Source organism: Papio anubis, chromosome 3, assembly GCF_008728515.1.
Source record: "Papio anubis isolate 15944 chromosome 3, Panubis1.0, whole genome shotgun sequence".
Lineage (NCBI taxonomy): Eukaryota > Metazoa > Chordata > Mammalia > Primates > Cercopithecidae > Papio > Papio anubis.
In genome coordinates this window covers 36,463,195-36,488,979 of record NC_044978.1, presented here as the reverse complement: position 1 = coordinate 36,488,979, position 25,785 = coordinate 36,463,195, and the positions used below count along the sequence as shown (strand labels likewise).

The following is a 25,785-nucleotide window of genomic DNA, read 5'->3' as shown; positions in this document are numbered from 1 at the left end:
TGACTTAAAGGATGACAGAGAAGGCAGAAAAGGATGAACCAGACTTGGGATCAACCTGGACACATATTTGATTTATATAGTTACTTAATTAAAAAATAATATTTCTTAAAATTTATAGTCATTCCTAATCTTAGATTGATATGAAAACTGTTGTTTTCACTCACAGTGTTTCATATATAATCACAATACAATAACATTCCTGTATATTAAGATTTCTTTTCTAATATATTATTTAACACGCCTGTAGTCCCAGCACTTTGGGAGGCCGAGGTGGACGAATCCCTTGAGGTTAGGAGTTTGAAACCAGCCTGGCCAACATGGTGAAACCTCGTCTCTATTAAAAATACAAAAATTAGCCTGACGTGCCTGTAATTCCAGTTACTCCCCAGGCTGAGGAAGGAGAATCATTTGAACCCGGGAGGCAGAGGTTGCAGTGAGCCGAGATGGCACCACTACACTCCAGCCTGGGTGACAGAGCGAGACTCTGTCTCAAAAAAAAAAAAAAAAGAAAAGAAAAAGAAAAAATGCTCGAAGCCTAGTACTTTTTTGTAAAAATACACTAAAGGTTTGGGAAAACTTTGAGGGCAGAGGTATTCTTTGCTTACTAAAACTTCTCTTTGAGAGGAAAAAATATAAACCTCAGAATTTAAAAAAGATACTTGTTGCCAAAATTTAAGGAGCATGTTAATACCTAATGTGTACAAGGAGATACATTCTTGAAATCTCTTTTCCTATTGTCAAAAGAAAAAGAACCCCAATTTCTTCTTGAGTACTTTAAAAATATTCATGCCAGTAACTTAATGTCACCTTTACTTCCAAAGCAAAAACAGTAGTACTTCTTGGTGTGTGCTCCTAGGGAAAGTGAGATTAAGTTATATAGGTGAAAGAAGTACCTGGTTCTAAATTTTAAAATAAGCATTTATGGATTGATGTCTGTAAGCGTAACAAGCAACCAGGGAGTTCATAGTGCTGGACACAGAAGAACCTGCCTTTCAACACTGTGCCAAATACTATCACCTACATTTGGATCCTGTGAGTCATTCTCTTATTCATGCAACTTTACTTCCAGACTGAATTTTGGCTGTGACTGGTGCTCTCAAGGGAAGGTACATGGTCAGTTAAGAGTGGTTGGGGAAGGCCTCCATGAGGGTGTGATGCTGAACATTAATATCACTTGAGAAAGTGAGAAACAGAACCAGAGAGTATTCCAGGAAGAAATACCAGCATGTGTAACTGCCTTATGGCAGGAAAGGGTGTGGTATGGTGAAAGAATGAATGTAACTGGAGCCAGTGTGACCAGAGCATAGAGAAACAGCTGGAGAGGTAAGTGACAGCCAGACTAGCCCTGATAGGCCATATTAGTGAAAAGTTTAGTATCAGTGGAAGCCCTTGAAATACTTCTTAGCAAATGATAGGTCTAAAATATGGAGGATAGATCTTAGTAGGGCCTAAGAGTAAGTATAGTAGCTTAGATAGGAGATGGTAGGTAGTTGGATTACAGTAGTGATAGTGGAAATGGAGTGAACTGAAAGCTTCAGGGATATTTAAAGGTAAAACAAATACATGTAAAACAGTAAGACAGACTGATGTATAATTGGCACCTTTGACATTTTATTCCTTTATTCAGCAAATATTGGTGGAGTTCTTTTTTTATTTTTATTTATTTAGTTATTTGAGACAGGGTCTCACTGTGTTGCCCAGGCTAGAGTACAGTGATACAATCATAGCTTATTGTAGTCTTGAACTCCTGGCCATAAATGATCCTCCTACCTCAGCCTTCCAAGTAGCTGAGACTACTGGTACATGACACTGCACTTGGCTTTTCTTTTCTTTTTTTTTTTTTTTTTTTTGAGATAGGATCTTGTTCTGTCATCCAGGCTAGAGTACAGTGGTGTGATCATGGCTCACTGTAGCCTGTACCTCCCAGGCTCAAGCAGTCCTCCCACCTCAGGCTTTAGAGTAGATGGGATGACAGGCATGTGCCACAAGGCCTGGATAATTTTTTTATTTTTTTGTGGAGACAGAGTTTCACTCTATTGCCCAGGCTGTTTTCAAACTCCTGGCCTCAAGCAGTCGTTCTGCCTCAGCCTCCCAAAGAGCTAGGATTATAGGCATGAGCTGCCATGCCAGGTCTTGTGGATTGCTTTTTATATGCCAGTCACTGAGTTAGGTGATAGAGGTATAATGGTCTTACACTCATAGAGCTTATAGTCAGGTAAGAGAAATAGGCATTAACCAAACAATTACGTAAATACAAGCTATGGTAAGTGTGATGAAGGGAAAATAGAAATGTCATGTGGGTATACAGAGAACTTGGCCAGGTGTGTGTGTTGTGGGGGAGGGCCTGGGGTATCATGGAAGACTTCCCTGAGGCAGTGATATTAGGGCCAAGATACAAAGAGAGAGGGGTGAGGTAAAGGTATGTGATGGAGTGAGATTTTAAATAGAAGAAACAGCATATGTTGACAGTCAGTGAGGCCAGAGCATAATGGGGACAGGGAAGAAATAGCACTGGATGAAACTGGAGAAGTAGTTTAGGGCCTACACAAAGATGAAATGACATAGGTACAATGTTATTCATTGTAGCATCACTTGTTATTTATAAAGATGAGAAAGAACTCAATGGTTCAGCAGTAAAGGACTAATTGAATAAACTGGTTTTTTTATACAGTGAAATATTTTACAGCTATTTAAAAAAATGAGAATGCTAATGATAGCTCCTCAGGACAGACAATTAAATGAAAAGAGCAAAGTACAAAGTAGTGTTTATTATACAGTATCTTTTGTGTAAGAAAAGAAAGAATGTATAATCACATTTTCTTATATTTGCATAAAGAAAAACTGGAAGGATTAATAAAATCAGTTACCTATAGAGGGAACAGGGTGAATGGAAACAGGAATGAAAATGAAACCTCTCATTGTATACTTTTTGTATCCTTTTAATTTTGAACCACATATATGTCTTAACGTATTCAAAAAAATAATACTTTTAAAAAGATAGGAAAATAAGTTAGCTAGAAAATGTTTTTTAAATACTATGCCTTATCTTTTTTCCAAATTGAGACTTAAAATAGACTTGTATTTCCCAAATATAGTCTTTAATTTTCCTCTTAGCTCAAAATTAGATGATTAATTCTGTGTTGGAGAGAATAGAAAAAGTTAACTTAGAATGTGAGTTCTGTTGCAACATCATTCTTAGATGACAGGGTAGAAATAGTGCGATATCGTACCTTTCATTTATAGAGGAAAATATTTTGAATATTTTAACATATGGTGCAACATTTGCTGCTGTTAGTGGTTTGTCTTTCTAAACCCACGTGGAGGAGGAAAAATTTGCTTGTGGTTTGCATTGCCTCCTTTTTCTCTCTTTGGAAATGAGGCCAAAATTAACTATCTTTATATAAACCATGCAACCAACAAGAATTGTGAGTTGTACATTGATTTTTAAACTAGACTCATCCAACCCATACCTGTTTGGAATAAATCAAGGTAATGGTAATTGTTGAAGAGTGAGTAGGGATGAAAGCCTGAGTGGGTGCTGGGGAGAAGCACACCTAGCTAACCAATTCATATAGTTTTTGTTGTCAGTTGTGCTAAGATTCTGGCATGACAATTTTTGTAAGGGAGGGATATTTTGTATTCAGTACTGAAAAGCTTTCCAGGAAGGATAGCTTTATAATCATGAATTACTGTTCTTATAGACTTGGTTCTTTTTCAGTAATCATAAGGTACTTACGTTTTTTCTAACCCTTTTTGGTCATCAACTTACTATAGAGTAGTAACCCTTTTTGGTCATCAACTTACCATAGAGTTGATAAGACCAAACTTACTTTTTGGTCATAACCCTTTTTGGTCATCAACTTACTACAGAGAAGCCATCAACTTACTATAGAGTAGGATTAGTTTCTTATTCTGCTGTATATGTTGGAGGTGAGGGAATTGTTCCTTTCACTTTGAATGAAAAGAATTCACTTTAAAAATTTACTTTTTAAACATTATTGCTGTGAGGTATCTGTTCTAATGGTTGATACACATGTGTGCTCTTCAGATCCACATTTCACTTATTTTGCCAGCCTTGGGTATTATTCAACTTGATTTGCCAGGTTTTGTGATAAAGGTGACTTTTTAAGTGATCAATGTGATACTTGAACAGATCACTAATAACTGCATTGGTTGTGCTGTTGATGATGGTACTGGGTCTTTATGGCTGTGACATTGCTATACTTTTTTAGTTCTTCGTAGTTATGGTTCCTTCAGTTTGCTTAAAAGTAAAACCTTTAATTAGTATTTCTGAGTAAAGTCTCAGAAGACACTAGCAGTGTTTAAGAATTTGACTTTGCAATGTTCTTTTTAACTTTTTCTTGAAATTCTCTCAGTAATGACTCAGCGTTTTCATGTTGACCTTAATTTCTTTCCATGACTCACCTATACTTTGTTAAAATATTCATAACTTTTTTCCTCATTCCTCATAAACTTAATAACATCCTGATTTTCTATCCTTATTTCTTCCCTTAAATTTTCAAAGATACTTTTTAAAAAATTGACCTTAAGTATTTTAAGGTGCTTGTTTTGTGCAATTATGCCTGATCCTAAAGAACCATATAAGGTATTATCACAAACTTCCTGTGGAGAGGCAACTTACAGTCTAATGGAAGAATTTAAATAAAATCAATTGTATATAAAACACTAACTTAAAGATGAGAAAGAAATACAGAATTTGATGAAGAAAAATATTAGTGTGGGCTCAAAGTACCTGGTAAGCTAGGCAGTTTGACTTGAGCGGGACCACACAAGAATGGGTAACGTGCATAGGTAGGAAGGGGTCAGAAAAAAAATTCTTGGAGAAACCCTGGATCATATGTTTAAGTGATTTGTAAACTTCTGTTGAATCATCTGTTCCCTTCTTGAAGCACAGCATACTATTACTACTTACAGGCTTTTTAAAAAGAAGAGTAATGCTTTATCATAACAAATTTTGATAAGGCTTTTCCTTTGGATGGGCCATTGGTTTGACTGGTTCCTATTGCCCAGTATCCAAAGGCTGGTGAGCACAGGGTCTGCTGATCTCTGCGGTGACTTGACACCATTTTGTCACTTACCAGATAGCTCCAGCAGATCTAGATACCTGAGCTTTCTGTTTCTTATTATCTAAATATGGAATTCAGTGACTCCCTCCACCCCGTCCAACACCTGCCTATATATTTATCGCTTTTTTCTGGATTTCATAGGGAGTTTGTGAATACCTCAAGGTACAGGGACTAATTCTGAACTTGAGATCAGGAATGGGGTAAAGTTCTGAGAGAAGTTATAGGATGGGTAAAAAAAGAAAACATTGGTGGGATCCCCTCCTCTTTCTATTCCCTATGGCCTCCCATGCTATTCCTGGGATCTCACTACCCCTAATTCTGTAACTATGGACTTCTGTGTGGTTTTGTAAAGAGGATTCAATGCTGTCAAGCCCATGATTGTCACACTTCTCTGTTAGGTTAGTAACAATCTCCCAACTTTTTTGAAATAACTTTATATCTCTCACCTCGTTGATGAAATGAAATACCCAATTCCTTACCTACTCTTTTGTACCTAAATTGATTTTGGACTCGGAGATCAGATGGTAATTTATGATACTTTGTTTTCTCTGCCAACTTGAAAGTGTGTTCATCCCTCCCTCCTCCGCATAGTGCCTAGGCCTTTCTCCAGTTAAAGCACATATCGTACTATGTTGTGATTGCCTGCTAGTCTGTTTTTGCCCCTAGAGGTGCTCCATGGATGCATCTATAGAGCACGGCCTTCCTACATTTGAGTATTGAGTTAGTCGATGGACACTAATCTTTGAGTACTATAATCTGTAAATGGAGATTATATAAGGATTTTTATATAATACCTATATCTGTATAATATGTGATCTAGATGATTATATACCAGTGCACAGATGATAATGCTGGGGTTCAGAGAGGTTAAGTAGTTTGTTGAAAGTCTCACAGCCAGACCAGGATTCAAATCTAGATCTCTCTGACTCCACAGCCCTGCTTTTAGTTAAGTATAATACAATGCTGTAATGCTGCCCAAGGTGAGATTGTTAAGATAGCAGAGAGAGAAGATGGAAAGATAACCTTGGAAAACAGAAGCTGTATTGATCATGTCTAAACTTGGAGCTCTTGGAAGGAAGGAAGGGTGGAAGGAAGGAAAGGAAGGAGAAAAGGAGAGAGGGAGAAGGGAGGGAGGGATTGAAGAGAGGGAACTAACCCTGTAAAATTATAGAACAAAAAAGGCAATAGACTTTTTTTGCTAAAGGTGAGAAAATCTCCGCACTTAGAGTGTTAACGTATCTAATTCTTGGATAAAGAATTATAAGACATCACCACTGTTCTGTGACCTGCTGTTACTGGAGTCTGTAGGTCATGTTTCATCAGTTATCTTCAGAACTCTGCCTTTGTTTTTCCTTCTGTAGGGACTTTTTTTTAAACCCTCTGCTTGTCAGTGATTTGTTGAAACCTATCCCAATGCATCAGAAAAATGTACAAATCTATTTTTCTACCCCACTTGTAGTTCATATTTATCTTTCCTTCTCTCACTCCATTCCCAGTGGCCATAACCGTATTTTTTATAGTGTGTCTCTTTCTCAACCAGTAGTTGCTTTAACATGACAGGCATTTCCAAAGCCATTGCAAACTAATAAAAGTATGCCCCACAAACCTAATAAAAGGCCAAGGCAGGTATATTTTCTTGCCTGATATTCTTCTGATCTCTTTCTGGGAAAAGTTCAGTGATAGGCAGGAAAGCATAGAATGGTATATTTTTTAATAAGAGTAAAGAAAGGAGTTGATACCTTACATATTAGCGGTTGGGGACCTCTTACTAAAAAATGATTTGTTTCACCTTTTTCTCATACACCTTTTTCCTACAGCCAGCTACTATCCCAATATTTTCATACATTTAATATAAACCCCTATTTCATAGAATTATTGGGAAAGCCAGTAACTGCTTTGAAGAACGTAACAATCATAAATACTAGGTTGGTGCAAAAGTAATTGCGGTTTTTGCCGTTACTTTCAGTGGCAAAACCTGCAATTACTTTTGCACCACCCTAAATAAATGAAGACTAATAACTTATTTTAACAGGAAATTGCTTTTTTAAACAAATTTAGTGCCCCTGAATAAGAAGGTCATATGATTTAAATTTTATTTGGAAAAAGTTCATTTGGTAGAAATAAACTGCCTTTTATATGATTTTGATGTTGACAAGGTAGTGATATCACTAGTTTTTTCAGTCAGTAAGTTTGTAAATGTTATTTATATTCTATTGATACATGCTGGGTAGGCAAGAGAAAGTTTTCAGTGTAGTCCACTTGGCATCATCTGTGAGTTCTGCTCTTAAATTTCAGTTACCTAGTTTCTGTTTAAAACTCCAGCTTGTCTTTCTGCCTTAGTAGTCAGTGTTAGAGTTTGTTTTGCCCTTTAACAATTAAAGTATTGTATGATATGTTTAGGTCACTGAACAGATGTTGCCGTAGTGGTTTTGCTCTTTGTTTGGCAGATCTTTATGAAAGTTCTTCCTAAGTGAGTTTGCAATGATTTAGTATATTTCTAAATTGCTGTAATTGTTTCTGATGTTAGGTTTTCAACATTTGTCAGATTTGCCGCCATTCCATTATAATTGTTACCTCTAACTTTTTTTTGCTCCTGTTTTAAATCTCTGCCTTTTTGTTGTATTAATATTTTATATTTTAAATCATTTTAAATCATTTCTAACTTAGGACATAAATAGTTCAATAAAGACTTTTTCCTACTCTGTAAATATGGGAAGATTATATAAAAGTTTAATGTTTTATTAATCTTCATAGTTTTAGCAAGAATTAACTTTTATTTCTTTCGTCTGCTCCAATCCTGTGTTAGGTCCTTGTCCCAAGGATGTTTTAATACAACTTCAGGGCCAGAGACAAAATTGGGAACAAGTTGAAAGTGCTGTGTATCTTTTCTACACTACCACTTTTCCTTTAAGTGCTCTGCTGCCCTTTCTTGTCTATTTCAAATTTTGTTTAAAAGGTTTTTAAAATGTTTATTGCCCATGAATAGAAGCAGATTAAAATAGGTGAAAGGACATAGATCACTCTTGGAATAAGACATTCCTGTGTTCCCCAGATCTCAGTCCATCTATCACCTGTCTAACCTTAGGCAAATTACTTAACTTTCTGAGTTTTCTTTATTTTTTGTTTTTCAACTGTATCAAGGACTGAAGACTGTACAAGGCCAGATGTAGTGGCTCACACCTGTAATCCTAGTGCTTAGGTAGTCCAGGGTGGGAGGATCACCTGCAGCCAAGAGTTTGAGACCAGCCTAAGCAACATAGCGAGACCCTGTCTCTACAGAAAATAAAAAAGTTAGCCAGGCACGGTGATGCGCACCATTATTCCTAGTTATTCAGGAGGCTGAGGTAGGAGGATCACTTGAACCAAGGGGATCAAGGCTACAGTGAGCTATCATTGTATTGCTGTACTCTAGCTTGGGCAACAGAGTGAAACCCCGTCTCTGTGTGCGTGGGGGCGGGGGGAGGCTAAGCAGAATAGATGTAAGGGTAATGCATTATGTGTCATATAGAAGGTGTTTCCAAAAGTTAGTGCTCCCCCACCATAACAAAGCATAGTCTACCAAAAATACCTGCTCTTTCTTTCATTCTGTGCTCCTCAGTTCCTGTGGGCTGATAGCTTAAATATAGAAGTAAATTGAAAAAAGGTAAAGACCCTGAAATATGTCCTGGAACATTTTGGCTTTTTGTCCTTTCTCCTAAAAGTGGGATTTGAACTTCCTATCACCTCACTTTCTTTGTCTCTCTCTGAAAGCCAGCTGTATTTGAGAAACCAGAATCTTTCCCAGGTTGACCTTTACAAGGTCAAATTGCCTGGTAAAGTGAACCTGATAAACCAAGTAAACGAAATAAACTGAAATAATAATTTTATGTTCTACTGAAACTGCTTGTATAGTAACAGCACGATTCTCAAAATTGCAAAAATTTCTTATTTTAAAAGTTGTATTGTAATTGCTTTTCTAATACTACTTAATTATTCCCTTTTTAATTGGTAATTATTTCAATGTATTTAATAACCAAAATGTTCTGAGGATTCTCTGTAGCATATCAGGCAGAATGGCATTGAGGATATTATACAAATGCATATCATAGTGCAAATTAGTTAATAAAAAATAGGCAGAAAATATTCTAAGTTTTTAATTCATTTACTTGAAAAAGAATATTCATCTTGAGGATTGTTCATTATGTTTTGATTGGATGAGTCAACACACTATTCTTAGGTAAATTTGTATCTGATTTAGAAGATACACTACCAAAATTAAGCTTGTACTAGATTACAGTAATCAATACTAATAGAAAAATGAGGTAAATTATCTGTTTTGTTATAAGCCAGAGTGAGAACAATTAGCTTTTTAGAAAAAAAAAAAAATAGCTTCTTATATTGGAGGATGAAATTTTATGCTTCATTTCCATTTGGAGTTTTTTTTCTTTTGTTTTTACATTATAATTACAAAGCTGTGAATCCTCGAAGGTCCCCTCTATACCAGGGAATTGATCTGATGCATATGTATACTTTAAAAGGCTTGACACATCAATCTTCTAACAATTACTGGGAGAATGTTTCTTGTAGATATGGATATTGTATCATTTTGTTGTGAAAACTAGAATTCAATCCTGCAAAGCACCATCTTTGATTTCCCATGGATTAAGTTGCATTGTGGGGTGGGGGGCCATTTTAAATACAACAAATATACTGAGCCTGAGCCTTTGTTCGTGGGCTGCCGAGTCTTCCTCAGCTACAAAAAGAGCTGTCTCTCTGTGTTTAGTCAGCTACTCGGGGGTGGGTAAACAAACTGACTTATATTGACATTTGCAGGGCTAGTTAAAAATTTTTGGATGCCCTTCCCACTTTCTTTCTGACTGTCTTAACTTTCTAGACCATTAACAGCAGCTCCCTGCAAGGCCAGTACATGAGTTAAATCGCATACTCTGCTTTTATTCTCTCCTCTAATTCTAAAAGATTGGAAGTTAAAATTCTTTTTTTTTTTTAAGTTATTTTTATTTTTATTTTAAGTTCATGGGTACACTTGCAGGATGTGCAGGTCTGTTACATAGGTAAACGTGTGCCCTGATGGTTTGCTGCACCTATCAACACAGCACCTACATTTTTTTTTTTTTTTTGACACGGAGTCTCGCTCTGTCGCCAAGCTGGAGTGCAGTGGCGGGATCTCGGCTCACTGCAACAACCTTTGCCTCCGTGGTTCAGGCAACTCTCCTGCCTCAGCCTCCCGAGTAGCTGGGACTACAGGCGCATGCCACCATGCCCAGCTCATTTTTTGTATTTTTAGTAGAGAGGTTTCACCATGTTGGCCACGATAGTCTCGAACTCTAGACCTCATGATCTGCGCGCCTCAGCCTCCCAAAGTGCTGGGATTACAGGTGTGAGCCACTGCGCCTGGCCCCATCACCTAAATATTAAGTCCCGAATGCATTAGCTGTTTATCCTGATGCTCTCCCTCCTCCGGCAACCCCCTGACAGGCCCCAGTGTGTGTTGTTCTCCTCCTTGTGTCCATGTGTTCTCATTGTTCAGCTCCCACTTATAAGTGAGAACATGCGGTGTTTGGTTTTTTGTTCCTGTGTTAGTTTGCTGAGGATGATGACTTCCAGCTACCTCCATGTCCCTCTAAAGGACATGATCTTGTTCCTTTTTATGACTGTATATTGTATATGTACATTTTCTTTATCTGGTCTATCATTGATGGGCATTTGGGTTGATTCCATGTCTTCGCCATTGTGAATAGTGCTGCAGTAAACATATGTGTGCATGTATCTTTATAATAGAATGATTTATATTTTTGGGGATATATACCCAGTAATGAGATTGCTGGGTCAAATGGTATTTCTGGTTCTAGATCCTTGAGGAATCACCACACTGTCTTCCACAATGGTTGAACTAATTTACATTTCCACCAACAGTGTAAAAGTGTTTCTGTTTTTCCACAGCCTTCCCAGCATCTGTTGTTTCTTGACTTTTTAATAATCACCATTCTGACTGGCATGAAATGGTTGATGGACATTTGGGTTGTTTCAGTTTTAAGCTATTACAAGTACAGGTATTATGAACTTTCATGTAGAAGTCTTTGCTTTCATTCCTCTTAGGCAAATAACTAGGAGTGGAATAATTGTGTTACACAGTAGGTACATGTAAGTTTTTAAGAAACTGACAAACTTTTCTAAGATGCTTATACCATTCTGCATTCCCAGCAACTGTGTATGATAGTTTCAGTTGCTCGGCATCCTGGTCAATAAGAACTGTGGTCCAGGCTTTTAAATTTTAGCCATTCTAGTGGATGTATAGTAGCATCTCATTGTGGTTTTCATTTGGATTTTCCTAATTAAAGATGTTGAGCATCTTTTTTTGTGCTTATTTGCCATATGTGTTTTCCTTGATGAAATGTCTGTTCAAATTTTTTACCTGCTTTTTGGTTAGGTTGTTCTTATTGAATTGTAAGAATTCTTTTTTTTTTTTTTTTTTTTGAGATGGAGTTTCACTGTGTTGCCCAGACTGGAGTGCAGTGGTGCGATATGGGCTCACCACAGTCTCTGCCTCCCAGTTTCAAACGATTCCCCTGCCTCAGCCTCCCGAGTAGCTGGGATTACAGGTGCCCGCTACCACGCCCGGCTAATTTTTATATTTTTAGTAGAGACAGGATTTCATCATGTTGACCAGGCTGGTCTCGAACTCCCGACTTCAGGTGACCCGCCCACCTCGGCCTCCCAAAGTTCTGGGATTACAGGCGTGGGCCACCGTGCCCGGCCAAGAATTCTTTATGTATTCTAGAATCAAGTTCTTTGATACCTGTTTTGCAAACATTTTCTCCAAATATATGGCTTACTTTTTCATTTTTGTAAGTGTCTTTTGAAGAGAGAAATATTTTTGAGGTCCAATTTATTGATGTTTTTCATTTATAATTAATGCTTCGTGTATATTGTTTAAAACTCTCTGCCAAACCAAAGATCATTAAGATTTTCTCTTATTTTTTTCTGTAAGTTTTTGGAGCTTTAGCCCTGACACTTGAACCCATGATCCATTTCAAGTTAAATTTTGTATGTATTTTGAGATACAAGGGTCAAGGTTCATTTTTCATGACTTAATCCTCGAATCACTTCTCTGTCCACTCTCTTATGAGCTTATCTAGTCATGTGACTTTAAATATCATCTGTATATTAATGATTCCCAAATTACTACTCTAGCCCAAACTGCTATTTTAAGAGATATCTCAAACATGTCCAGAAACTAAGCTGTTAATACCCACCTTTTCTCCTCTTCCATGCCTGCCCCTCTCACAGTCTTTGCCATTTCGGTAAATGCAACTTCATTCTTTCAGTTGCTTGGGGCAAAACTCTTGGCACATCTTTGAGTGTTCTCTTTCTCTGTCACCTCCCATCTTGATCTGTTGTCAGATTCCATTGGCTTCATCTTCACATTATATTCAGAATCCCACCTCTTCTCATGATCTCCTCTTTTACCACTGTAGTCCAAGCCACCATTATCTCAGCCAGGTTATTGCTGTAATATTCTAATAGGTCTCTCTGCTTCTACTTTTGCATGTTTATTAAATTAAATGTTGTCATTTTTCTGCTTAGAACCTACCAGTAGCTTTTCATCTCATTCAGACAAGGAGCCAGATCTTTATAATGATATCTAAGGGCCTGCACCATCTAGCCACCCATTATCTATCTTACCACATCTACCAGGCCCTTATTCACTCTGCTGCAGTCATACAGGCCTTGTTGGTGCTTCTCAAACATACCAAGCACACTGTCTACCTCAGGCCCTTTGAGCTTGCCATTTCCTCTGTCTGGAATGTTTTTCTTCCAGATAACGTAAAGTTTATTCTCTCACTTCCTTAAATCTGGATTCAACTGTTTCCTCAATGAGCCCTTCCTATTTAATTGCAACTCTCACCCATACATACATCTCACATTCCACATTGCTGCTTTATTTTTCTCTGTAACATGTATCACCATCTAACATATTATATGTGTTAGATGGTTCTCTTTCTTCCCTCAATAGAACATAAACTTTTGAGAAGAGATGTTTGCCTTTTTTGTTGATTGCTTGCATTCCCAGCCCCTAGAGTAGTGCCTGACACATAACAATATTGTAATATCTGTTATATGAATGGAGGTGAGTAACATTTTAGGTGGTTTTTTCCCTCTGAATATAAAATGGGATGTCTGTAGTTCATTAGAACATTGTGAACAGTGCAAGTCTTCACAAAGTTGATATAGACAGACTTTAGCTCTCATAATCTTTTTCCCTTTTTTAATAAACAAAAGAATGTTTAACATACAGACAAAATATAAAAGAGTAACAAAAATAACAAAAAAAGCAGCCATGTTCCCACCACCCAAGTTAAGAAACAAATACTAATACTTTTGAAGCATCCTTTGTGCTTTACTCTTACTTCATCCTCTCTGCTCTCCTCCCTCTATAAACCTATTCTGAATTTGTTTATTGTTCCTATTGATTTTCTTGTAGTTTTGCCACATATGAATATATCATTCAGTTATGTATGTTTTTGAACTCTCTGTAAGTGGAATCCTACCACAGGCATTCTCCAAGTTGTTTTGCTTAACCTGATACTCCAGAGTTTCATCCATAATGATGCATGCAGCTGCAGTTCATTTATGTTTACTCCTATATAGTATCCCCATTGCGCTAAGAAACCACTCTATCTGCTTTCCTGTATATACAACTTTGTGGTGGTTTTCTTGCTTTTTTAATGCTAAAAACAGTGCTGCCATGAACATAATTGTACATGTTTCATGAAACACACATGAAAATTTTTCTACGGCAGATTCTTAGGGGTAAAATTACTGTTCCATAGGGCATTTGTATCTTTCATTTTACTAGTTCATGCCAGATTGTTTTCAAAAACATTTGTACATATTTTTACACCTGTCAATAGTATATAGTTGTTATAATATTTAGTTTTCCTAATGTGGAGGGTATAAAGTGGTGTCCCATGTTAGTTTTAATTTGCATTTTCCTATTTCCTAATGAGGCTGGATATCTTCTCAGATGTAATTGGCCATTCCTGTTTCCTCCTCTGTGAAATGTTTATCTGTATTATTTGCTCTTTTTTAATTGGGCTGTTTTTGGTTTTTGGGAGTTCTTCATATATTCCAGATACGTATTCTTTGCCAGTTATATATAAAGCAGATACCTTTTCCCAGTATGTAGCTTATCTTTTCACTATCTTTTGATGAATAGAAATTCTAAATTTTAGGCCGGGCGCAGTGGCTCACGCCTGTAATCCCAGTACTTTGGGAGGCCGAGGCACGCAGATTACGAGGTCGAGATCGAGACCGTCTTGGCCAACATGGTGAAACCCCGTCTCTACTAAAATACAAAAAATTAGCTGCGTGTGGTGGTGCATGCCTGTAATCCCAGCTACTTGGGAGGTGGAGGCAGGAGAATCGCTTGAACCCCGGAGGCGGAGGTTGCAGTGAGCTGAGATGGTGCCACTGCACTCCAGCCTGGCAACAGAAGCGAGACTCCATCTCAAAAAGAAAAAAGAAAGAAATTCTAAATTTTAATGTAGTTTAATTATCAGTATTTTTCTTTGTAATTTATGGGTTTTTTAAGCCTAACTTAAGAAATTATTTCCTATATAACATCATACAGTGATTTTTCCACCCTCTGTCAATGCAGATTGCCCTTGAAGTGCTCCTTAGACCTGTCCCTGACAACCTGTTCTGCAGAAGAGATCTGAAACTCAGTCACAATGGCAGAGGCAACTGAGACCAGCTCAGTTTTGGAAATCATTTTCAGAAATGGCTAGAGAGAATGTGGTGTGTGTGTGTGTGTGTGTGTGTGTGTGTGTGTAATATAGTGAAACAGAAATTTTCTATTCTGTTTTTTCATTTAGCATCATGTTTCAAATATTTTTACATCATTAAAATTATTAAAGTTCAGTTTTAATGAATATCGTATTGGATGGGAATCTGAATTCTTATTGAACATTTTGCAGTTGTAAATAAGACCTCAGATGGCCAGGCTTGGTGGCTTATGCCTGTAATCCCAGCACTTTGGGAGGCTGAGGCAGGCAGATCACCTGAGGTCAGGAGTTTGAGACCAGCCTGGCCAACATGATGAAACCCTGTCTCTAACAAAAATACAAAAATTAGGTGGGCATGTTGGTAATCCCAGCTACTTGGGAGGCCAAGACATGAGAATCACTTGAACCCTGGAGGCAGAGGTTACAGTGAGCCAAGATTGTGCCACTGCATAACAGCCTGGGTGACAGAGCAAGACTCTGTCTCAAAAAACAAAACAAAACAAAAACAACCTCAGGAGGCAATTTATAAATCTTTTTGATGCATTGTTTCTTTAAGAAAGACTTATAGAGGTAGTATGACTTGGTTAAATATACTCTTGATATCAGCACAAGTAATAAGCAGTTGAAAATAACTGAGAGTCATATGAGCTTTAAGTAAATTGATTTTCTGGGCAACACTTGCTACTTGCTTGATTCTTTACAAAGAAAGTCAATATTTAAAAGTATCTAGCCTATTTGGCTTACATAAAGCTTAGATTTAATGATGTCCATATTCACTATTCATACATTGTGTAACTTATATATAATTACCCTTTTTTGATATCTCACATGATTTTGGATGTACTTAGTTTGAGGAGGATTTAGTGATATTTTTAATTAATCCTCTCACTAATGTTTGAAAATGTTTAACAGGGTATATATTTTGGCATCTTAAAACTGACCTGTTCTGTTTAGTGTAATTAAAAAGTCATCAAAGGCTCAGTGACCCTGCAAGGCAGTGTACACTTGGTATGTGTGAAATACTTGGTCATTATTAAGCCAGCTTTTCTTCAAGAGAGATACACTATTTAATTAAGGAAGGTAATAAATCACCTTCCATTTTATTGTTATTGGTGTTAATGCTTGGTCTTGTAACTCTGCCCTGTCCACAGGTTAAAGTATTGCACAATCAGCTGGTCCTTTTCCACAATGCCATCGCCGCTTACTTTGCTGGGAATCAGAAGCAGCTTGAACAGACACTTAAACAGTTCCATATCAAATTGAAAACCCCTGGAGTGGATGCCCCATCTTGGCTTGAAGAACAGTGAAATCAAAGCAGAAAATAAAAAGAAAGTCATGTTGTTATATTTCTAAACAAACCTAACAAGAATTAAGCAGAGTTGGGGGAAGTGGAAGGGGTGACAAGCATTGTAGTGATTCTTGCACAAACAGCTTTAATTTTTCCCTTTTTCATACTTTAACAATTGAACTGTTAAATTTGATGGGAAGGTGGGTGGTTTTAATGTAAACATAGTTTCTATAATCTGAACACAATAATTTTCCTTTTTGAGAAATCCTTTTGTATTGTGAGGGTTGATGGCTATTTCTGTAGTTTGAAAACATCTACTATAGATTTGCACTGACGAGATAAAAATTCAAGGTTTTTGGTCCTGGAAATGAGGGCCAACTAACTTTTCCAAAGGGAGGTTTACATGATTTGTATCAACATCAGATATTTTATATATGAATATATTAAACATCTTTAAGAGATTCCTTTTCACGTATTAAAGAAAAAAGAAACTATTTTGCAGAGTAAAGTTATATGGTATTCCTGCAGCGTCCACACAGAGGCAGCAGCTCTAATGAATGGTTAGCTTGTGGAGTTGTGGCAAATACGTTTTTAAAAATGAATCTGTACCATTGTAATTTTGTTTAGACTTTTTTTTAAAGACACAGAAATCACATTGTCATTTCTGTGAGGCTTTTAAGCTTATGAATTTGCCTCACCCAAAGTCATTGGACAGTTACGTTTGCAATTTCTTTTGGTTCATAACAAAACCTGCTTAAGAGAATTTTTTTTTTGACAGGTGGACATGGGAATGGAAATTCTTGATGGTTTCTAGAGTAGAAATCTGTTCTTAGAAAACTAGTTTTTGGGTCAATTCCATTTTGATAGAAGCGAATACATAGACAGCTTTTATTGACTTCCATATATGTAACAATACCGTTTAAGCCTTAAATCACAGATATGTGCCTTCTCAGATACAGTAATTCTTGTTCAACCAATGTACAAAATCCATAAAGAAACCCCTGTTGGATAATGTTTGATGTGTCTATTCCTTCCATGGAAAGCAGCACTACGTATAAATGTTGGGTTTCTTTGTACTTGTTAAGCCACATTTGAGGTTTATGGTAAAAATCATCTTTTGAGTTTGCTCTTTGGTTTTTCATCATTCCTTTTGAGGAATGGGAAAACAGAAGGATTCTTTGATTTGGGTAATGAAGAGGTAATGTGGGACAGTGCGGTGGTGCCAGGAAGAAAGAGGATTGGAAAGGCCAGTACTGTTTTAGTTGCTCGGCACTACTGGTTTTGTGTTCATGTGGTTGCCCTGTCCACTACATGGTTCTGTCAGTAGTGTAATCCATTTTCAATGTAAAGCTCTTTCAGTTTTTGTCATAGACATAAATTAATATTTTTAGAGGCATCCCTCGCCTGTTCATTTCTTCTGTGTTGAAATGAAGTACCTAAAATAACCGTTACACATGAACTTTGTGGACTGTAAGATTTGTTATATATGTTCAAATGCCTTTTAGGTGGCTTTTTAATTAATATGCCTGTGTTGAGCGCTTAATACAATGTAATGTGATTGTAAATCATAAACCTATTTTAAATCATTCCTTCCTGTATATTTGTACTCAGAGAGCCTTATTTTATTCTTCCAGCAGAATTACTACTTGTGATAGTTCATTTACATTCCCCAGAATGTGCCTCTGGTGTGAATTTTGTATTCTTATTAAAAGTGTTTGCTGCAGTAAATTGTTTCTCTGGACCTTCATAGTTTAAGAAGTAACTATTTGGAAATTCTGAAGACACATGATTTGTCTTTTCTGAACCTTAAAAAATGGTGCTTCTGTCACTTATAATTGTTTTATCTCAGTAAGCTATTTTTTTTTTTCAGTGTGAATCTCTTTTGAGAGCTCAACATGTCCATTCTTAACCACATTTCAATAACAGTTATTGTAGCTAAGGAGCTAAATCGTTTCATGGATTGATTCTTTTCAGAATAAATTTAAAATACCCATGATTGTGATAGTGGGCACATGAGCAAAAGAAAAAAGTAAATCAATATATTTAGCCAATGGCACATTTACTTTGTTAGGAATGTAATTTATGTTCATTATAGAAAAGAATTAGAAGAAAATTTCAAGTAATAGAAGATAACTACCTTCCCAAGTGAATAAATACTGCATGGAACCACCCAACACCTCTGAAGTTGGATATTTTAGTTTTGGATTTTAATATTATAAGCTCTATTTTGAATATCCTTTAATATAACATACATTTACATCTTTGCACTTTTACCTACTTAGTCCCTTAGGTTATATTCCTAGAAGTGAAAATGGGCCCTTAAAAGTATATACACACTTTTAAAACTTTGTAATGTATTGCCTGTTTGCTTTCAAGAAAGACTGTGCCAACTTACACTGTAACAGCATACACATGTTTAGTATATTTTTTAAGCCAGTACTGTATATATAAAATGAAATAATAAAAGAGAAAAAAAGGAAGATAAAGGCTGAAGAGTCACCAACTGGAGAGTTTGGGGATGCTGGGTGTGAGAGCAGGGAGTGGATGGAAATGGCTGGCTTTTCTCTCATTAAAATAGAAGTTGTTATTCTAGAAAAAAATAATGCACTGAGGAACTGGTCTGTGAAATTAAACTTTTTATCCCAAAGCTTCCAAATTTTAGGGTCCAGGAACTATCTGGGTTTGCAAAAGCAATTTAGCTGAAATCTAGGCTTTAAGAAGCATCTTTCCCATATTCAAAACACACTGATAATGTTACTGACGCTTATCCAATAGCGTGTGAAACTAGAAGGTTCCTTAGAGATTATGTAACACACTTTTTTTACAGATGAAACTATCAAGGCTTCAAAATATGTTAAACTGACTTAGCCAACCCCCATCTCCAAATGTAATGCCACATGAGTATTTGCAACTATATACTTGAATTCCCCTTTAAATCCTGCCATTTCAACTGCATAATTAAATCAGTGTGTCAAAAGTGTCAAGTTTCTTCTAAAGTTAATGTGTATTAAATATCTTCCCCATTGGGGGAAAAAAATCCATCTCCCTGCAAATGGCTTCATACTAGGTACATTGCAAAGTATGCAAGATGCCTGCCTTTCTCTCCACTGGCCTTTAACTTGCAGTATTCTGCAAAAGGAATCAGGTGAGCTTGGAAAGTGTTATATAAAGTAAAATGATATATATTGAAAAAAACTGAAGATAAATTTCTTCTAATCATGGAACTGTTAATTAAAAGAATAATGTAGCTACCTCAGAATGTGCCTATTCGCCTTTAGCTTTCACTGGAGATGACTGTAGTTGAGAAAAAGAAAAGTAAATTGTCTGAGTTGCTAGTTCCTTGCAGCATTCAAGTATAATTGATGCTAATTTTGTGAAGTACTACTTAAATAACTACTTGCAATTGCCCTAAATATCCTTTGCCAGTAGCTCTTTCTGTTTTTTCTTTTTTAACCTTTCAGTTTGCCTGGGAGAGTTGAAACTACCTGAAATCTTTGATCACTCAATTTTAACCAAATTTAGGCATTTCAAAAAATCGAATTCCCCTTTAAGACTACAAATTTTTTTTTTCTTTTTTTAGAGGGAGTCTTGCTCTGTCGCCCAGGCTGGAGTGCAGTGGCGCGATCTCAGCTCACTGCAAGCTCTGCCTCCCGGGTTCACACCCATTCTCCTGCCTCAGCCTCCCAAGTAGCTGGGACTACAGGCGCCCACCACCACACCCGGCTATTTTTTTAATATTTTTTTTAGTAGAGACGGGGTTTCACCGTATTAGCCAGGATGGTCTCAATCTCCTGACCTCGTGATCTGCCCCCCTCGGCCTCCCAAAGCTCTAGGATTACAGGCATGAGCCACCGCACCCGGCCAAGACTACAAATTTTTACATCAGCTAAGACTATCCAGTTGTGAGGAGGCTATTTTCTGATCAGGAGACCAGTTGTATTTTGCGTTATTTCAAAGCTTTCCCAAGGTCACAGTTCCTTTACTATTTTTACAGTATAGCAGGACCTATTAAAATAGGACAATGCAAACAATTTTTTTGAGGACTTTCATTAAATTCAGTTCTATGTTCCCACTTGAAGGTTTCCTGTTCAACAGGTTTCCCAGCATAAATGGGCCTTTATAATAAATTGTCAAGTGGTCACCATAATGTACAGGAAACTACAAAGTTCAGCTTTGTTTTCATGAAATAAAGTTTGACTCTTAGTAGTTTATGTATGTTAAGTGAGAACTGTTAGTCTGGTATCAGCTCTGGTAGGGAAAAAGGAGACTAGAAATATGAGGAAAGTAGGTCCAGTCTGAATACCATAACTCTACTCTTGTGCAGTTAGTTGGTTAGTATGCCATCAGAACTAAGAATTCTGGGTTTTTTAAACAAGTGAAACTGTTCCACAAGAACCAAAACCACAGTTTTGTTTGGGTCCAAGCTAAGCTTTACCATAAACTCTGTCAAAGATTGCATGAATTGTTGATTCATAAGGAAGATGTAAGAGGAACAGGATACCATTTTGTTGATTTTAAAAGTAACTTTCTATGACTTACGACTTCCATATCACTTTCCCTTTGGTACAGGTGTATATGTTCATATAAATAACTTACGGGTGAAATGTACACCTAGCTGGTATAGGGCACATAGGAAGAAGAACGTAAGCCACATACATCTCACTACATCTTGGAGCTTTGATTATTGACTTTCTATTAACAGCAAACTGTAAAAACTTTTTTTTTTTCAAATGAGTGTAAAGCATTACAGAGTAGTGAGAGGAAAGGTTACTTTAATCTTGCTGTCCTTCCTGAAAAGTTTTTAAATTATGAAGCCTTAGAATAATGAATAAAGTACTCAAGATAAATTATTTATATATGCTACTTTACTGTTATTCTCTTCCTAAATGATTTCTGATTCTACGTTAGGAAGCTTTTTATAAAAACTGCCTAAGGCTTTAGGCAGATAATTATTCTTGAGGAATATATACTTATTATGACTAGACATTCAGCTCTTAAGAAAGGCACAGGGTAGGCTGTCTTCTTCACCCTGTATCCCCAACTCCTTGCATAGTTTTCTTTCTTGAGACAGAGTCTCACTCTGTTGCTCAGGCCCAGCTAAGTTTTGTGCGTTTAGTAGAGATGGGATTTCACCATGTATATCAGGCTGGTCTCAAACTCCTTCAGTATACGTAGTTCTGCCCGTATCGGCTTCCCAAAGTGCTGGGATTACAGGCGTGAGCCACTGTGCCAGGCTTCCTTGCATAGTTCTTAATTCAAAGGAGTCATGTATAAAAATTTTTTGGTTTTTGATCCAAAATTCAAATGCAGACAAATATTCAGTGCTTGCACTGCAATTTCATTTGAATGAGTTACAAAAGAGGCAGTATACTTATAACTTACTCTAAATTAATGTCAGGATGTTACCTAAGACATTAGGATGTTTACAGAAGAGTGAACAGTTTTTAAAATTAGACAAATCACCATGTTGCAACCATGACTAAAATAATTGATTCACACAGATGGCCAATGGATGCCAATATCATTAGGTGAGAGATTAATGGAAAACAGACTATTTCCATAATACCAAAGTATTACCCTACAAATGGCTCAATTTGAAAGGGGAAAAAGTACCATTAATAATAAGAGATTTGTGCTTACAACCTAAATTGTGATCAAATTTAAAATCATGAATAATCGTAATCATTGTGCCTTAGTTATAATGAGATATAAATTACACAGTATCACATATTTCTGCTGGAATTGTTCAATATGCAGTGAATCAAGTATTTTACCTTAAATTCCAGTGTACAGAAGATACAGGGGGTTAAGGAATAAGTTAAATGATACCAAGAAAAATCAACTGGACAAATCCAGAATCTGAGACATTCTACAACATAATTGTCTTGGTCTCTTCAAAAAGTCCATCACAAAAGAAAAAAAAATAGTAATACCGTTAGAAAACAAAAGATTTGAGATCATAATTCAAAGAAAGTAGCTATATAAGACATTTGGAGGAACAACTGAGTCACTTGAGTGTGTATTTGACACTGCTAGGAACTTATTTTTTTAGGTATGATATTATATTGTGGTAATGTAGGGGAACAGCTTTATTGGGAATGCATGCCTAAACTGCTGAAAGCCAAAGTGGCATGATGTCTGCAGTTTACTTTTAAATGACTCAGCAAAAATACATTCATATGTATTCACACATATAGAGAGAAAGATGTCAAATATGGCAAAATGTTAGCAATTGTTGAGATAAGTGGGTAGATATGTGGGGTTCCATAGTAATAGTCTTTTACATTTTCTTTTTAAAAATGTTTTTCATAATAGCATTTTTTTTTAAAAAAAGGATATTTGGTCCAGAAAGGCAGTAGGACCCACTAAATCTTTCCTCTTGCACCAGGGTTGCAATCAGAGGCTTTTTTTGGTATAGACAGTGACACCACTTGCTCCACTCCTAGAAATACTAGAATTTCTCCTCTAGCATGGAAGATGATTTGTATTTGGAAACAGAAATTCAAGTAAGCATAAAGTTGAGCAGTTTGTCAGTAAAGAGTACAGGACAAGTGAAGAGGCAGAAATAGTTTAGGATAGGACTATGTAAAAAAGTTCCATATAGGAAAACATGCATTCACTAAACTAGACCTTTTTCTCTTGTTTTTCTCCTCAGCCCATTTCCAAATTGAAGCTTTTCAAAAAACTTACTATATTTACTACAGGCATGTGCCACCATGCCCAACTAATTTTTGTATTTTTTGTAGAGATGGGTTTCGCCATGTTGCCCAGGCTGGGCTCAAACCCCTAGGCTCAAGCGATCCTCTCGCCTCAGCCTCCCAAAGTGCTGGATTACAGGTATGAGCCACTGTTCCCGGCCCCAAATTAATGCTTTCTAAATAGCTATTTGAAAGTTAAAGGGAAGTTAAATTCAAAAACAAAACACTAGCTTTCTTTTAGCCTAATAAGGATAGTTTTTTACTGTCTCAGTTTTTTTGCCCTCTTGTAAATAAGCATATACTACTAATCTGTACTATAGATTTTTTAAAATGAAGCTGCTAAGAGCTTTATTTACTATAACAAGACTGCTTAAAAATAAGTATTTATACATTAGTAATTTTTAATAATGGTTATTTCCAATCCAAAAATATATTTTATGAGATGGCCACGTTTTCCCTAATTCGCACTTCTAAAACTAATAAAATTGCTTAACTCTTTAAAGCATTCCTCAAATAAGTAATGGATATCTATTTATATTGTTCTCAAATTCTCTTTTTCCTATTCCCCCACCCCATCTCAGATAAGAACAAAGAAAATCCTATGGATTAAAATTTTCTGACTAGTTTGTATCAATAACAGAAGTAGCAAAAAGCCCAGGCAATGTTTGGAGAATTGAGTTTTAACCATGGCAATGGTTACTATATAATCACTAGTACTATCGAGTGAGTTTTTTTAAAAAATGTAAGTTTAAACAGTCATGAGTATTTGCTGAATGACCGCTCAGCTTGCCTGTGTTGACTTTCATTCACCACCTGATTCCACTAACACCTTGAAGAGGGTCAGATGATTCCTGAAGTGGGCACTAACAATTTCTTTCTCCTCAAAATTTTGTTTCTCTGAAAAGGCTCACCATATTTTCTCTGTGAAGCTTAGTTAGCATTTTTCTCCAATGAAGCCAGCCATAAAATGAGAAAAAAAAAAAAAATTCGTTAGAAATAGCAAATGAACAGCTATGTCTAATGACAAAATTTTGTGTGTGTGTCTATAAGAGACCTTGCCTAAACTCACAATGGAAAGGCAAGTATTAAAGCTTCATAGTAGGCTGTGGCCCTAACTTGCCCCTTTGTCCTTTTAAATAAAATACAATGACATACTAAGAGGCTGTTGTGCTGTCTTCGAGTTTGCAAGCTTTTGGAGTCACTATTTATGCTTATGACTAGAGCAATGAAAACAAGTCTTTTTTCCCCAAACACAAGTAGCTTCAGTCCAAGCCACTCCAGACTTCCTTGCCAGTGACCTCAACACTGACCTTGATTTATTCTAGGAAGAACTCTGCCTGTTTAGTTCTTTTAGCTCATTTTTTTTTGTGAATTCCCATTCACTAGTAGTGAACTAACTTCAACGATTAATTTCATTTCTAGTCTGCTGACTTTTCATTATTATGATTTTGTTTTTCCTTACAGTAGCCTCTTTGGAATCCTGTACACCTAGCTTATGGAAACGCTTTAGCCCAAGCAGTGACAGAGCCAGGTAATTGTCTTATCAAGGCTATAGTTAGTCTTGTTTAAAAGCACGCATCCCCATCTCTTTGGTGTAGCCCTAAAAGAAGTGGAGGATCAAAGCTACATGCTTCGATTCTCAGTCCTCTTTGCCTGATTACTTTATCAAATTTCTGAAGAAAGAACTCAGTCCATCCCTTTTCTTCCCAAACCATGACAAAGCTGGAGTTGTTTTTCAGTCCAACACTGAGCCACATTGCTCTGGGTCGAATATCAGCATGTCTTCTGAAAGGTTTCGCTTAATTGATCTGTACAAGTCTACATTTCTTGGGTTCACCTAAAATCTTATGATACCTGGCTGTTCCCTTCATGCACTCTTGCATCTTAACTCACTGGTACTATCAAGTAGGTTATTTTTTAAATGTAAGTTTAAATGGTCATGAGTATTTACTGAATGACCGGTCAACTTACCCATGTTGACTTTTGCCACGTGATTCCATTAACACCTTGAAGAGGATCGGGCTTCAAAGAGCTTGGATCTAGAAGATTTGCTTCTGGCCCATAGAAGCCTCTTGAGGGCAAGAACTGTTTTGAACATGTTTGTAGCCCTCCTCATGCTTTGCACATAATGGTCACTCAGTGTTTTCAATAATGATAATTAGCATTGCTGGGGCACTTAGCCTTCAATGACTGGAGGCCCACTGGTAACATTTGCTGGTGATGAAAATCACAAGCAATGTGAAAATATGTTGACTACTAACTGCTGTCGAGCCTTGAAGATAAATACTACAAAGATGTGAAGTTGGCCGGGCGCAGTGGCTCAAGCCTGTAATCCCAGCACTTTGGGAGGCCGAGACGGGCGGATCACGAGGTCAGGAGATCGAGACCATCCTGGCGAACATGGTGAAACCCCGTCTCTACTAAAAAAATACAAAAAACTAGCCGGGCGAGGTGGCGGGTGCCTGTAGTCCCAGCTACTCGGGAGGCTGAGGCAGGAGAATGGCGTAAACCCGGGAGGCGGAGCTTGCAGTGAGCTGAGATCCGGCCACTGCACTCCAGCCTGGGTGACAGAGCGAGACTCCGTCTCAAAAAAAAAAAAAATACATATATATATATATTTTTTTTTGAAAAAAATATTATTAGTTCAAAAGCTAGTATTACTGTAACTTTGGTTTGCAATTTCACACTTCATTTTCTATATAATTTAAGAAAATAATGCATTTAAAGTATTCATGATAAAAGCATTCAACAAACTAGGAATATAAGAACATCAACTCAGCTGGGTGGGGTGGCTGGTGCCTGTAATTCCAGCACTTTAGGAGACCTAGGCAGACAGATCACCTGAGGTCAGGAGTTCGAGACCAGCCTTGCCAACGGTGAAACCCCGTCTCTACTAAAAAGTACAAAAAACTAGCCGGGCGAGGTGG

General features: G+C 36.9%; 1 protein-coding gene across 5 annotated transcripts in view; it reads left to right on the top strand.

The window, feature by feature from the left end:
* The window catches only part of ARFIP1 (ADP ribosylation factor interacting protein 1), a 129,161-nt gene extending 111,273 nt beyond the window's left edge, over window positions 1-17,888 (top strand). For 4 of the 5 annotated variants that reach the window (XM_017959135.2, XM_017959134.2, XM_021938870.2 and 1 more), the window contains one exon: window positions 16,024-17,888. In XM_017959135.2, the coding sequence (XP_017814624.1) occupies window positions 16,024-16,179 (156 nt within the window). In that variant the 3' untranslated portion in view covers window positions 16,180-17,888. The other variant, XM_021938871.2, reaches the window with a different exon arrangement.
* The last annotated feature ends 7,897 nt before the right edge of the window (window positions 17,889-25,785 follow it).